This window comes from Pecten maximus, chromosome 17 (assembly GCF_902652985.1).
Source record: "Pecten maximus chromosome 17, xPecMax1.1, whole genome shotgun sequence".
Classification (NCBI taxonomy): Eukaryota; Metazoa; Mollusca; class Bivalvia; order Pectinida; family Pectinidae; genus Pecten; species Pecten maximus.
In genome coordinates, this window is record NC_047031.1 from 26,228,196 (window position 1) to 26,243,868 (window position 15,673).

Sequence of the window (15,673 nt, forward strand, 5' to 3'; positions counted from 1 at the left end):
AAGATCTCGGTTTACACACGATTGAGCTCTGTGGTCCAGAAAGAACATTGGAATCTATTTAATAACATGACAAATGATTAACTTGTAATCATGAACTCACCTGGGAATGTAGCTCTGACGGGAGTGGTGTAGGGGGCGTCCATATTGTTGCATCGGCTGAGGTGTAGGGATAATTATAAACAGGGCCCACAATAGAACGATAAACGTTTACCCAGGGAGTATAATACTCCAATACCAACAGGGAAGTTATCACAATAACAACACCACTTGTCAGTTGTATGTCCGTATCAGACCCGTAGGGTACTTCAGTACAATGATGGACTTATCATACCTACATGGGTCCTTACAGGGTCTACAGGGTCCTAACAGGGTCCTTACAGGGTCCTTGCAGGGTCAGGGGTCCGTACAGGGGTCCTTACAAGGTCATTACAAGGTCATTACAAGGTCATTACAGGGTCTACATGATGATGATGATGATGATGATGCATTTCCTGAGAAACAGAGGATGTTTCTGTGTAGAAGCCAATATGTACTGATGAAATCATAACGGGTTGTGTTTATGGTAAAACCTAATTATCTGGGAACAACATGACTACACTGTCGATGGTGTATGTAGAACGTGATGATTGGGATCTCTGTCACTTGACAGTGTTTCACTGGAAAATGCAATCAACATTCTCGCTAATTTGTCACATTTCAAACTTCAGTAAAGACGTGGCTATGTACTTTACATATGTATTTTTTCGTTGTTTTGAAATTGAATTCTTGGCCATTGTCACATAAACACAAGTTATAGTTCTTGAGGGATAAGTCGGTGAAATTTTTTAAGTGATTTGTAAAACATGTTTGCTTTAAAACAACGGTAAATTGGTGTCACAGATATAGTTGTGTGTGTTTCTGATGTAAAAATGTGTCTGTATATAAATAGATAATATTGTGTTAAGAGGTAAATGATAAGTAATGTCTAGTGATTGGCTGGGAATACAACCAATCATTACAGAGTTCAAATAGAGGATTTTCCTGTGTAACTATGGAGACCTACCTGTATAAAGAGACCACCTGTACAATGTTTCTGTGTAACTATGGAGACCTACCTGTATAAAGAGACCACCTGCACAATTTCCCTGTGTTACTATGGAGACCTACCTGTATAAAGAGACCACCTGTACAATGTTTCTGTGTAACTATGGAGACATACCTGTATATAGAGGCCACCTGTACAATTTTTCTGTGTTACTATGGAGACCTACCTGTATAAAGAGGCCACTTGTGATTTTTTTAGAGAGTAACTCAGTAATAACCGGAACAAACACATTAAGCCAAATCAACCAATCAATCAATTTTCTAGTGTTACTATGGAAACATACCTGTATATATATATTGAGATGAAGATGCCTCACCAGCTGTTACTGCTATTCTGAGTCCTAATTTACCTGTCAATCCATATATGGCAGTGTCATTATTAGAAGAATTTGTTTACCTAAGAATATGAAAACTTTGCTGATCATTGTAATTTTACTGTTAATTTTGATACAAAACATGATAAAATATTTCCGAGTGATGAACCTTGATGCATGTAAGCGTTCCAGATACACCAGACATGGCATCATTATATACATGCTATTTTAAATGTGATCAATTTTCCCTGATAATAACTAGGCATACATCCTAGATTTTCTCACTAGTTCAAAGGTAGATGGGGACACATGAGCCAGCCTACTTAATGGTCTGTAATATCACAACCAGTGTCTACTTAAGGAGCTTTACAGCTCCAATGGACTTAATTTCCTGCTCCGCTAGTCACCCAGGGGCAGTAACTCTGCAGGGGCTAATTGCAGTCACGATCACGGACATTCCTTTTAGAGTTTATTGAATTTTATTTTTTGGTCAGGGTAGTTGGAGTGTTTGGAGTGGGGGTGGTTGGTGTTGGGGAGCTGTCATTTGAATTGCATTTATTATTTCTTTTTCAATTTTTAATGTGAAACAAAATTTTGAATTATGATTATTTCTGACACACAAACCAATCCTGAGTCTTAATGAGTTATGCAGGGGTCCTTACAGGGGTCACAGATCCTTACAGGGTCAGGGGTCATTACAGGGGTCCTTACAGGGGTCACAGATCCTTACAGGGTCAGGGGTCATTACAGGGGTCCTTACAGGGGTCACAGATCCTTACAGGGTCAGGGGTCATTACAGGGGTCATTACAGGGGTCACAGATCCTTACAGGGTCAGGGGTCATTACAGGGGTCATGGGTCCTTACAGCGTCAGGGGTCATTACAGGGGTCATGGGTCCTTACAGGGTCAGGGGTCATTACAGGGGTCACGGTCCTTACAGGGTCAGGGGTCCTTACAGGGCCAAGTTCGATTTTGGACATGAGTAGGAGTGGATGGGGCACATGAGTCTGGACGGTGGATGTGGTACATGAGTCTGGACGTGGTACATTGAGTCGGGATGTAGTGCAGATTGATCCGCCATGTGGAATGCATAAACATTCAGACACATTGATGATTTTCTATAAACAATTGATGGATAAATTGATGATGGAGATATGATACATGATTGTTATAACTATTTCATTGATAACTTACGGGATGAATCGTATCACTTTCATCTGTTTTTACAAGATTTTTTGGGAAAAGGTTTCGATCAAGAAGTGAAACAATATGAAATTTAACCTTCTCAGGTCTGAAGTTTATTTGTATATCTGATGTGGCGTGAAGTGCTCACAACACGTATAACATGTTAGGTCAATGTAATGAGACGCAAGGCCGGGATCGCGTGCTTCAATTCCATCAGATGACAAAGGGCCCTACATACAGCAGCACTACTACAGCCATGAATATTCAGCATAGCGTAGATGTCATGCAAGCAACGAAAGTTCAATACATACACATATACACCTGTCTTACCTGTACTACATGAAATGGGCTGTCGACCGGGGGACAAGACATTACCTTAGATTTCTCACTTCATTTCCTCTTTTAATGACATATATACAGTTATGTGGATAAGGTTTTATGTACCAAGTAACTTTTAAATTAACATTTTCCCATTTAGAGTACTTTAGATATCATATAAAAGGATAACACAGACATGTTATTTATAAAAGGCAACCCAACTTTTCAATTTGTGATTCGCGTTTGAAATTAATCATTTTGAACCTAGTAATGCTGTAGTGTATTTATCCTGTGCTTCACGCAAAAATTCTATATAATGTATATATACTGTACTTGATGGGTGTGTGATGTTTTGAAAAAAAAAAAATATATATATATTTATAGATAGGTATGATGAAAACATATCCTTACTTGAGTGACAGATCGCTGTTTGAGTTGGCTTACCTGTTTGCCTAACTCTTGTTACCCTATAACGAGGGGTCCACTTCCGAGGGATTGGCCTACGCATTAGTAGCCTATCTTGGGTCAGCCCAATGAGAGTGTACTAAACTTTTTTTCGGTATTACCGCTTTCTCACCTCAAAATCTTAATTGGCTGTGATAGGATCAGAACCACACCTTACTTCATTCAGAATTGCCGGATGTCATCACAGAGTTGCCTTAACTTTATGACTAGGAATGTCCGGGTAATGCAGGATTTCTAACTTCTTATTAGATAGGTGCTCCCTTATTTCTTTGATTCGATTGCCTAACTCTGATGATCTATATAGCCTGCTAACTCTGGTGACGAGAGATTTCACTTAACTATGAGCCATCATTTTTAGTTTGCCCAACTCTTTTGATCAATTATGACCCCCAGTTTGCCTAACTCTGGTCACCTAAACATTTGGTCATTAAGCAGATCTGATAGACATACGTCCCTTTAATAAATTGCCAATACTTACTAGCAGTGCCCTTTACATTTTCATCTATATACCAATTTTATAGATCATTTATTATGGAATGGTCATCAAACATGTCATATTGTCCGGTCAGTGGTCAGTCTATGATCTTCCTGTTATTATTGACAGGGCAGTGTCTTTCAGGTGTGGTCAATGATATAGTGGTGATGGTGGCCGGAATCAAATTGACCGCTAATGTTGTCTGTCACTAGTGGATTGAATAGGCATTTGAATGTTAGATCACTGTAATGTAAATCTACTTTACAACAGTTACGAAACAAGTTATATCACAGGCGCCTGTGTCCCTGATGGAACAGAGTGAGGGGTCTTACTGCGGGTGGAAACCATGGAAACCGTAGTACCCAGAGAAAACCCACGGTGGTCAGGCAGGTGACCACATATATTACATTTTCACATAAGATCGAGGAATCATACCCTGGCCGCCTATGTGAATTTCAGCCAGCCGACCAGCCAAGTTATATCATTGTAATGACACAGTTATACAATCACTACCAGGAAAGGTCTGAAAGTGTTGAAACAGGTCTATATACAAAATTATAAAATAGAAATATGTATTTGAAATATTTTCAAGTCTTAATTGCTTGTGTTGCTGTGGCGGCTGCTGCTGAGGATGATGATGAAGATGATGATGCTGATGATGACATTTTCTCTTCAATGAGCGACGATGACAATGATATCAATTGATGATGGTGATAGCGTTGGTGATAATGATGATGATTGCCTTTAGTAGATGATTAAGATGACGGTGATGACGATTGGAATTTAATGAAGTTGTTGGTGACATTTGCGATGTATGCGTATACTCATGAGAAATGACCAGCATTGTTATGCTGTGCTGTTTTGAAAATCTTCAAAATTAAATAAACTTTCACTTGTTGATATTTGTCAATTCCAAACTCTACAGTATCGTCGGATATCTAGATAATCATACTTTATCAAATTATAATCCAAGTTTGTCTTCAACTGTTAAGTATTTAAATAAACTATAGATAAAATTTTGTTTACAAGAGATCTGTCTTTTGAATGAGTGATTCTGACAATGTGTGTGAGTTAATTGAGATAGTATTGACTTTCTGATAACCTGTTTTCTATAGAAGTGACTCCTATACAGTCCTATAGATAGGGAGATAGACTGATAACAGGTAGGAAACGATTCTCCACCAATCAATTTTATTATATTACCTCTGTGATGGCTAGGTGTTATGAATTTTTAAATTAAATAACACGAATGGTCGACACAATGGTCTCCAGAGTGTAATTTAAAATTCACAAAGGGAGACTTATAGACCGGTCTTTGTTACAGGTGGAATTTTACACGGCAACCAACGGAATTGTCAGTGATCATTAATTTTATTTTAGATCCCCTTGTCTGAAATAGATGTTATCATTTGTGAGCCAAAGTATTGTCTTTGGTGAAGAGCTTTCTGTTGACTTGTAGTACGTCCATCCATCGTCCATCCGTCAGTCCATTGTACTGTTTTCTGAAGACTGGCTGTCTTGTTGTATACTTAAGTCAACAATAAGTCTAAATACAGGATCGGACAAGCTAAATTGAAGATAGACTGTGTATAATAATGACTAAAGTCATGTTAATTCACACTTATAGAGCTTAATTCTATCTACCTTATGTGTTTCTTTTCTGTTTTCTTTTGATATCCAAACAATAATCTGATGTTGATACCAAATTTGTAACATTAATCAAAACCAAAAGCTGATTTAGGAAAAATGAGAGAATCATATTTCCTTATTTGGCAGTATGTCAATTAAAGTCAATTAAAGTCAATTAAAGAATGTAAATGTAAAAAAAAAAAATTAAAATAGCTTAATTAACATTGATATAATCAATGTATACCTGTAACGTATTACTTTGATACTTATATAAACTGTAGGATAATGTTACGGTTTGTGTTATAACTCTCTCACGTAAAGCTGTATTCCGATCGCCATAGTGATATACAAGATGGCCGAGCATTTAGTTTACACTCCAATCACCATAGTGATACAAGATGGCTGTCTGTTGATATACGTATTAAAATATTTCGTTGGGTGATATAATGACGAATATTTTATTTTAGATAACTCTTTCTCTTTAAAGTTTGTGATGTCTGATCTACGATTTGACTTTGACATAATCCAGGGAGATTTTCAAGTTATTATGAAGTGGAGTTTTATTTTTACTTTGTCAATTTATCAATATAAAAACATTCATTATCCACTTCACACTGACTTACAGCTGTTTTACGATGGTTAAGGAGTCCCTGACGACGTTCTGAGGACTTAGATCAGGTTAAAATATCACACATTGTATAAAGGGCTGTATTTAGGTACTGTTAAAGCACTATACAAGCCATGATCTGTTTATTACAGAAATTTTGGACCCGTTGAATCCCTTTTCCTGAAGATTATATATTTTGGGAAAATGAAGAAGTATACTAAATTACGATACAATTTTTATCCAAAATAAACGAAAATCATGGTTGGTATTGCACCACATATTTCAGACTCGGAAGATCAGAGGTGTGGTGAGATCTCTATACATTGGGACAATATTTTATTTTTGAATATACAATACATAGTTTGATATTATACAGAATATGATATTGGGAACCTGGCTACAAGAGTTTAAATCTGTCAACAATAAAAAGACAAATATAATACACACAGCTTAAATAACATCAACGATTATGTAGATTTAACTAATATAGCTAATATTAAATAACCAAAGCTGGTCAGGAAGTGCTAAGACCATGGACAGATATATTGATCAGTGAGGTAGCCATCAAGCTACTACAGGAGAACAATATGAAGGTGACCCAGGTGGTTGATGGGGGGATAAATTCAGAAAACAAGCAAACAGCGAAAAACCATTATATTTGTCTTTGGGTTTTTTATCTCATAAAAGTAGGCAAAATCACATCTAGAGGTGATTCATCTATACGTGAGGAGGAAAAGTCCCAAGAGAATCCGAAGTGACATGAAACATTTAATGTAAAATCAATATTTTTTAATCAAACATTGGGGACTACTGTTCTTGAGATCTAGGAAGGCTATTTATTAATAAACACAAACAAACTTATCCTCATTTTCAAATTAGTGTTATTATTCTGATCAATTTTCAACAGTCGCCATCAAAATTTGAAAGAAAATAAAATTGTTGTGGTATTCCCTGAGGTTGGTGGAAGAAGATTTCTGTTGTTTTATTAATTAGATTGTGTGTTTTTTCACTTTCACACAATTTAATGAGTTAATGTTGGCCTTAAGATGACAGTAATGCTAATTATTTATTTAAATCTACTTGATTAAATTCAAATGGAACTGGGACACAGATATACATTTAGCAGTTGATTAAACTTGTCTCTGAATAAACTGAATTACAAAATAATTGATCATGATTGGAAGTTTTCCTTCATTTCCATACATAATTTACAGTAACAAAATATTATTTTATGCAATATTTTCCAATCATATATATATCTAAAATTCTATCATCCATTTTTAGTGTTATCAGGAATTGGTTGTGTTGTGACTTCAAAATTTAGAACATTTTGAAATTCTGGAATTGGTTGATATTGTTGCCTGGAGATAAGATAAAATGTTGTATTTCTATTCTATTACATGATTTGGTAAAACAGTTTTAACAAATTCCAAACTTTTGTGAACCAAAAGTAAGCTATCATGATAAAATGTAATTTCCTATGTTCTTTATAATTCAAACATTAGAACAGAAATATCTTCCCAAATTTAGGATAGTATAAAACTCAGTATTTTACACGGCTATGTTGTCCCCGTTGTCCTACTACAACATAGAGTTCGTTGATATAGAATTGTATTGTATTACGGCGGAGGGACAATAGAATTGTATTGTGTTACAGCGGAGGGACAATAGAATTGTATTGTGTTACGATGGAGGGACAGTGTAACATGATATACGTATATTATTGTATTTCAAATCACGTAAAGACGATTTACTTGTTTGTCGTTCTCATTGCCAAACTCGGTACTCAACATTGATATAACTCCCTGTAGAACAGGCATCAAAACCTCTTCTGATTGGATAAAATTCTACATTTGCGAATTGTAGGAGTCAACGATACATGTATATATTTCCCTGAAAAAGTTCCTCTGTGGATGCAACAGGATATTGCAATATTTTTTTTTTTAATATTATCTATTTTTCATGACCTTGCTCATGTTCGTGGGATTTTAGAACATTACCAGGAAGGAAGAAGAAAATTTGAAGCGGATAAGTTGGACTTAAGCTATCCTCAAGAGGCGGTATTTGTACCTTAATCTGTTTTTGAAAAATGGATGAAAATTCCCACAGCAACAATGCTGTTCCATGTAAACCTTGAAAAATATTGTAAACTGTTGGAAAAAAAATCATTGTTTTACATTCTAGGGGGAAAATTGTGCCAAAAATCAATTTTGAAACATGTAGTGTATTGAGAAATCTCCTTTTTAATGTGTTACATACATGGTGTTCTGTTGTTCAGGGAGATGTTTATATTTTGGTCATTTATCAAAGCTAGGTTTCCTGGTACATTTCCCTTTCTTTTCATTCACAGACTTTTAGTGATTGATTCAATTCAGCAAGGCAAATCTGTTTATCATTCCAAGAAAAAGTCTTTTGTGTTTTTTGATTACTCGCATATTTATCACTCCATGTACTTTTCATCATTCCGTTCGATTAGAATAATGATGTTGCATTCGTTTATTTATATGATAACTTAGCCTTCATTAATTAACATTATGGAGCAATCTGTATCAACTTATAATACAGCCACTCTTGTTGGCCTGGATGGAAGAGGGCAAAGGGTCCCAATACTGTGGGAGCCCATACCGAAATAAAGCACAGAAAAAGTACAGAAAAAATGTACTAAAAAAACTGGAATACCTGGGGAAAACCCACATTGTTGGGCAGATGAACCCATACCTTTTCATGTCCGACAAGAGAATCTAACCCCGCTGGCATTGATGAAATACAAGTGCACTATCCACTATGCCACCTTCTGACCACCTGCTACATAGTGTCTGCTGTACATGGTACAAAAGTCATGTATTTCTTTTATCCCCATATAAAACTACTGTAGATGTAATTAGCAGCAAAATGAGCTCTTACAAATTAGGCAGACTTGAGATAATTGAATAATTTCTTTTGTCTTTCCACGAAACCATTTTATGTACTGGAACAAACGCAGTGAATTGTCTAGTTAGGGTTTTGTGTTCTAAATCAAATTTGGAAGTAATTGAACAAGAGGGGATGAAGAGCAGCGTTATATTGGTCAGATGGGGAAACCATCGAGGTAAAGTAATCATTGGAAGGTGTCGGGGTACTGCCACAACTTCGCGTTACAATGTGTGGGAATTCCGGTTCACAAAATCATCATCCCTGGATAAGAGGTTTAGAAGTTACAATACAGTTCATAAAATCATGATAAGAAAATAATTGTAGAATTTATAGAGTTCAGAAAATCATAATCTCCGGATAACAGTTGGAATATTAATGATGGTAGAGCTCAAAAAATCATGATGAGTGGATATCATAGAAGTTATGGTATACAGCTAAAAAAATTATGAAAAGTGGATAATTGTAGAAATTACGGTAAAGCTCACAAAATCATGATGAATGGATAATTGTAGAAATGACGTTATAGTTCACAAAATCATGATGAATGGATAATTGTAGAAATTACGGTAAAGCTCACAAAATCATGATGAATGGATAATTGTAGAAATGACGTTATAGTTCACAAAATCATGATCTAAGGATAACAATAGAAAGGACATTGTAATGTTCACAAATCATGATCATTTGATCAGTGTAGAAATTATGGTAGAGTTTGCAAAATCATGATTATTTTGTGTCATTGTATTACTATGGGAAGGGATAACAGAAAAGTTTTACAAAATCTGAAGACAAATTGATTCATCTAATGTATTGCAATGTGAATGAATTATGGTAAAATTTGAAAAACAGTAATCAAACTGCCAGCTGAAACTGTCATTGTCTCGTTTTGCTCTGTGTGGATCCAGCACGTGATACTATGTTATGTGGGTATAAGACAAATTCCTGTGAAGTATTGGAGAGTATTCATCGTAACTTGATCAAAAGAGGAAAAGCTGCGGTGTATTATATAGTGTATCTACTCCTATCTTGTTGGAAGGTTTATCGCTCAATTAACGAAAATATGCGGTTACAATTATAGGAACACTGTGTGGTTTTATTATATAGAATAAAAGGATCGCCATGGAGAAGTCGGTTAGCGAACGACAGTTTTATTCCGACTCTGTTGTTTCGTGTTACGTTTGGTTTGCTAATGTAGCCCTTGTTAGTGTACTGTGTCTTTAAGTAAAGCTTCTTTGTGACATTGATTAATACGTCAGTGCCGATGTTTGTAATAAATGCCCAGACAATGCTAGCAGGGTCTGATGACAGAGTTATGCTGTGTGTTTTAGTAAGATTTAATAGCTTAGTTCATGTCAGTGTTTAACTCTGTGTCTTTGTGCATCTTGGAAGAAAGCTTTTCAGTGACTTTGATTCATATCCGATTAATGTCGATGCTGGGTTTTTTTGTTCCCAGTAAATATTCAGGACTCAAGTGTTTGATTGAAATATCTGTTAGTTGTTTATCATCTTGTACCCAAACATTAGGCATGAGTTAAATTATCTCGAGAAATATCGATATTAATAGAAACAGTGGTACAACTCTTGTCTATAACAGTTGTTTCAATGAGGTTTCATTATGTCTGAGTTTTATTGAATTGACTTTAAAAAAAATCTAATATGATTTTCATGACAACCTTAGAGAGTTACAATATTTACATTGTAATAAGTGAAGGGGTCAACCCATACACTTCAGCTAGAGTGTAATAAGTGAAGGGGTCAACCGATACACTTCAGCTAGAGTGTAATAAGTGACGGGGTCAACCCATACACTTCAGCTAGAGTGTAATAAGTGAAGGGGTCAACCGATACACTTCAGCTAGAGTGTAATAAGTGACGGGGTCAACCGATACACTTCAGCTAGAGTGTAATAAGTGACGGGGTCAACCGATACACTTCAGCTAGAGTGTAATAAGTGACGGGGTCAACCCATACACTTCAGCTAGAGTGTAATAAGTGACGGGGTCAACCGATAGACTTCAGCTAGAGTGTAATAAGTGATGGGGTCAACCGATAGACTTCAGCTAGAGTGTAATAAGTGACGGGGTCAACCCATACACTTCAGCTAGAGTGTAATAAGTGAAGGGGTCAACCGATACACTTCAGCTAGAGTGTAATAAGTGACGGGGTCAACCCATACACTTCAGCTAGAGTGTAATAAGTGACGGGGTCAACCCATACACTTCAGCTAGAGTGTAATAAGTGAAGGGGTCAACCGATACACTTCAGCTAGAGTGTAATAAGTGACGGGGTCAACCCATACACTTCAGCTAGAGTGTAATAAGTGAAGGGGTCAACCGATACACTTCAGCTAGAATGTAATAAGTGACAGGGTCAACTCATACACTTCAGCTAGAGTGTAATAAGTGACAGGGTCAACTCATACACTTCAGCTAGAGTGTAATAAGTGACAGGGTCAACTCATACACTTCAGCTAGAGTGTAATAAGTGACAGGGTCAACTCATACACTTCAGCTAGAGTGTAATAAGTGAAGGGGTCAACCGATACACTTCAGCTAGAGTGTAATAAGTGACGGGGACAACCGATACACTTCATCTAGAGTGTAATAAGTGACGGGGTCAACCCATATACTTCAGCTAGAGTGTAATAAGTGACGGGGTCAACAGATACACTTCAGCTAGAGTGTAATAAGTGAAGGGGTCAACCCATACACTTCAGCTAGAGTGTAATAAGTGACGGGGTCAACCGATACACTTCAGCTAGAGTGTAATAAGTGACGGGGTCAACCCATACACTTCAGCTAGAGTGTAATAAGTGACGGGTCAACCGATACACTTCAGCTAGAGTGTAATAAGTGACGGGGTCAACCTATACACTACAGCTAGAGGTTAAAGAGACTGATGCTGGACAATGAGTTAAGTATTGTGACTGATCTGATAAATATACAGTCCAACCTGCCTAAGTGACCACCTAAATAAAGTGACCACCTGTCATATATGACCTTTATTTTTTCCTCCCAATGTCATTTACTATACTAAGTTATCTGAACCTGGATTAAGAGACCACCTGTCATATGTGACCTTAGTTTTTTCCTCCCAATGTCATTTACTATACTAAGTTACCTGAACCTGCATTAAGAGACCACCTGTCATATATGACCTTTATTTTTTCCTCCCAATGTCATTTACTATACTAAGTTACCTGAACCTGCATTAAGAGACCACCTGTCATATGTGACCGTAGTTTATCCTCCCAATGTCATTTACTATACTAAGTTACCTGAACCTGGATTAAGAGACCACCTGTCATATGTGACCTTAGTTTTTTCCTCCCAATGTCATTTACTATACTAAGTTACCTGAACCTGCATTAAGAGACCACCTGTCATATGTGACCTTAGTTTTTCCTCCCAATGTCATTTACTATGCTAATTAAGTTGCCTGAACCTGCATTAAGAGACCACCTGTCATATGTGACCTTTTATTGCCTCCCTTGGGCGGTCACATATAACAGGTTTGACTGTAGTATAAATGATAAGTTTAGTTCCATTATTGGTATCAGAGAGTTGTGTGTTGTACAGTACCATGACGCCAGTTTTTTAACATTTCCTCGTTATAACTCTACACCCATGTGTTCATACAGGCCATCATAAAAATATAATATGGAAATAAGTTTCCAAAATATGGAAAATTCAATTTTAAGACCATCTTAGGATCTTTTTCAATTTTCGGCTAGAAGATAATTAGTATATTGAGACTATCTGTATTTACAGACAATTGAAATATTTCCACTTCAAATTAAACATAATTGAAATGGTACTTTGACTTTTCTTCTATCAGCAGCCATTCCTTTACATCAAAAGAAAAAAAATTAATTAAAAAATTAGTTAAAAAATTAATTAAAAAATTAAATTGAAAGAAGGCTGTTGAAATTATATATATTGTTATTGTTTGAAAACTGTTAAATATTTGTTTTCATTTTGCTTTAGGTGCGGACCCTGTTTGTTAGTGGTCTTCCAATGGATGCAAAACCCAGAGAACTATACCTGTTATTTAGGACATACGAGGTAATATTGTCACCCTTACTTAATGTATCTCATAAAATATTTGTAAAGACAGTAAATCTTGTAAAAGTGATCCTATCAGACAAAATATCTTGTAAAAACAGCAAATCTCGTAAAGTGATCCTATCAGACAAAACATCTTGTAAAAACAGCATATCTCGTAATGTGATCCCAAAAACAGTCTTTGGGAATTGTGCGGACTGTAGTTGATAATTATTTATTTCTTATATCAGGTAACAGATAACATGTCATATAATAATAAAAAATAAATTCTTAATTGTTTTACCCTGGTAATACATTTTGTAACTTAACGACATATTTCTTACATCATTAGAATTTTCTGAATTTTCAAAATTTTTTATACTCCCTCATATAACTTTTGATCTTGTTGAGTTTAAGCCTTGGTAAATCTCCAAGGTTACCAGGAAATTCCTAGCTGAGTAATATTTGGTTAATCTCCGAGACTCCTAGTTAGTGGGAAATCACAGTGTTGGGTACTATTTTGAAAATCACTGGTAAAACAGATTTGGGAGGATGGAAGGGGAGTGTTAGGTTTTTTGGAGGGCACTTAATAAGGACCAAACTTTTGGGTATAGAAGGTAGACTCTGATGGGTTAAAAATTAAGTCTTTTTCTGCGGCAAGGGAGTGGAATCGGTAAGACTACGTAGAGGATAAATTTTGGTGAGAGGGCTGTTATAGGGATAAATTTGGAGGGAGAAGAATGCATGGAGGAAGATGGTAGATCTGTGGTAGGAAGTATAGATTGGGGGATGGGAGGGGAGGGCAAACGTGAGGTCTAATTACATATGTCTCCAATTCTGGTTCGTCTGTGCATCATGGGTGCAGAAACAGCCTGACCTGCTAAGTGATTAATTGGAGTGATAAGAAAACATATGTAGAGAAGATCCAGCCATATGGTGTTTCTGTGTGTTCTACACACCGCTTGGCTTACGTCAAGAAATCCAAAAACACGAGCAGAGCAGTTCTATCTACCATTATATCATCGTTTAGTCCTTTTAAAAATATAAATACGTATTACATTTAGATTTGAGTGCACATGCCCTCAGATTTTACAACCCAAGGATTTTTTTTGTTTTTGTTTTTTTTATTAAATATTTACTACTGGAGGAGATGATGAAGTTATAAAGCGTATTTAACTGTTATACAATTGCTTTTTTTATTGAGTTTAAAAATCTCATCACCTTTTCTGAAAGCGATCTTGTATTTGTAAGAGATTGTACGCTACTAGTTATTTTAAGATAAAAAAATCTATGTGTCTGTCGTAAAGAAATCCTGAATGTTGGTTCCACTGTAGGATATTTTCGGTATCGTCTAACTTATGTCCAATTTAGATAACTTTACAGATGCCTTTGAAGCATATCTTTGGGACCATCCCCTGTGTACGACTGTTACATGAGAAAGTTGTTTTCTCTACAATAATTAGGAAAATTTACCATTATCTAGATAGGCCTGAGTACACGTTGTGGGTGTCCTCCACAATTCTAATGTACATGTAGTATATAATTCAGACCCTTTCTGCCTTTTTCATTTTTGTGACATTACAATAGTTGGATTCCAATTAAGATTCTCCTGATAAAGTTGATATAGGGTTACTGGAATAGAGTGATTGATGAATTTATGGAAGTTAGAAATACTCTTGAGGGAAAGTCCTTTTTCTTTTCAAAATCCAATTATTTTATTTTGTTTTACTGAATACATCTAGTTTTGTTGACCACCATTCTAATTAGACATGAAGTTGGTCATTGAACTAGCTTTCCCATCAGGAGCAAGCTCAGAGAAATTAACATTGAGTTATTTATTTCCGGGGGGGGGGGGGGGGGGGGGGGGGTGTTGGCTTGAGGGGATTGGTCTTGATGCATTGAGGGTAGGAGAGGGTGTTGATTTGATGCGAAAAGGGGGTAGGAGAAGGGGTTGGTTTGATGTGAAAAGGGGGTAGGAGAGGGGGTTGGTTTGATGTGAAAAGGGGGTAGGAGAGGGGGTTGGTCGTGATGCATTGAGGGGTACGTAGGAGAGGGGTAGAGGAAAGAGGGTTGGTGTTATACAATAGGGGGTAGGAGAGGGATAGAGGGATGATGATGTTAAACTCACACAATACCTTTGTTATCATCAGGTGGTTCTACCTTGATAGCTTGTCTTTTTTAAAGGAAATAGAGTTTAAAAATCTATCTTTTGTTTAGTTTCTCAAATAAGATTCTACACTAAACAGTGTTTGAAGAAAAAATTTCAAAGACAACTTTTGGAACTGCAAACCAACAACCTTTGGACCTGCTGGCCATGATAGATCTGCTTCATGATAATACTTGCCTTCATGCTGTACTGCAAGCATTGATAAGACGCTGATTAACATTTGGCTCAGTCTCAGACATTTGGAATAAGATAAAAGAAAAAGGAAAAGAAAAATCTATGGTTATCTGAAGCAAGGAAGCTGATAAGGTGTTTTTTCTTCTTTCCTGTCTCTTTTAGGCCTTGTTTTATTTCCTGAACATAATAGATTTTTTCGCACATAAAGAGAGTGTATATACATTACATTTAGTTTCCATGGTTAAACAAACTTACTTCCCCTAAATGACCTTAATGAACTTAACCTTCTATTTGTTTGGA

The 15,673-nt window shown here is 36.3% G+C and overlaps 1 protein-coding gene across 14 annotated transcripts in view; it reads left to right on the plus strand.

Moving 5' to 3' along the window:
• The window catches only part of LOC117315584 (cell wall integrity protein scw1-like), a 169,623-nt gene that overhangs the window by 118,336 nt on the left and 35,614 nt on the right, over nt 1-15,673 (plus strand). For all 14 annotated transcript variants that reach the window (XR_004529722.1, XR_004529723.1, XM_033869835.1 and 11 more), the window contains exon 2: nt 12,976-13,053. Coding sequence is in view for 12 of the 14 variants with exons in the window: in XM_033869835.1 (XP_033725726.1) it covers nt 12,976-13,053 (78 nt within the window). In the remaining 2 variants the exon portion in view is untranslated. The remainder of the gene's footprint in view (nt 1-12,975; nt 13,054-15,673) is intronic.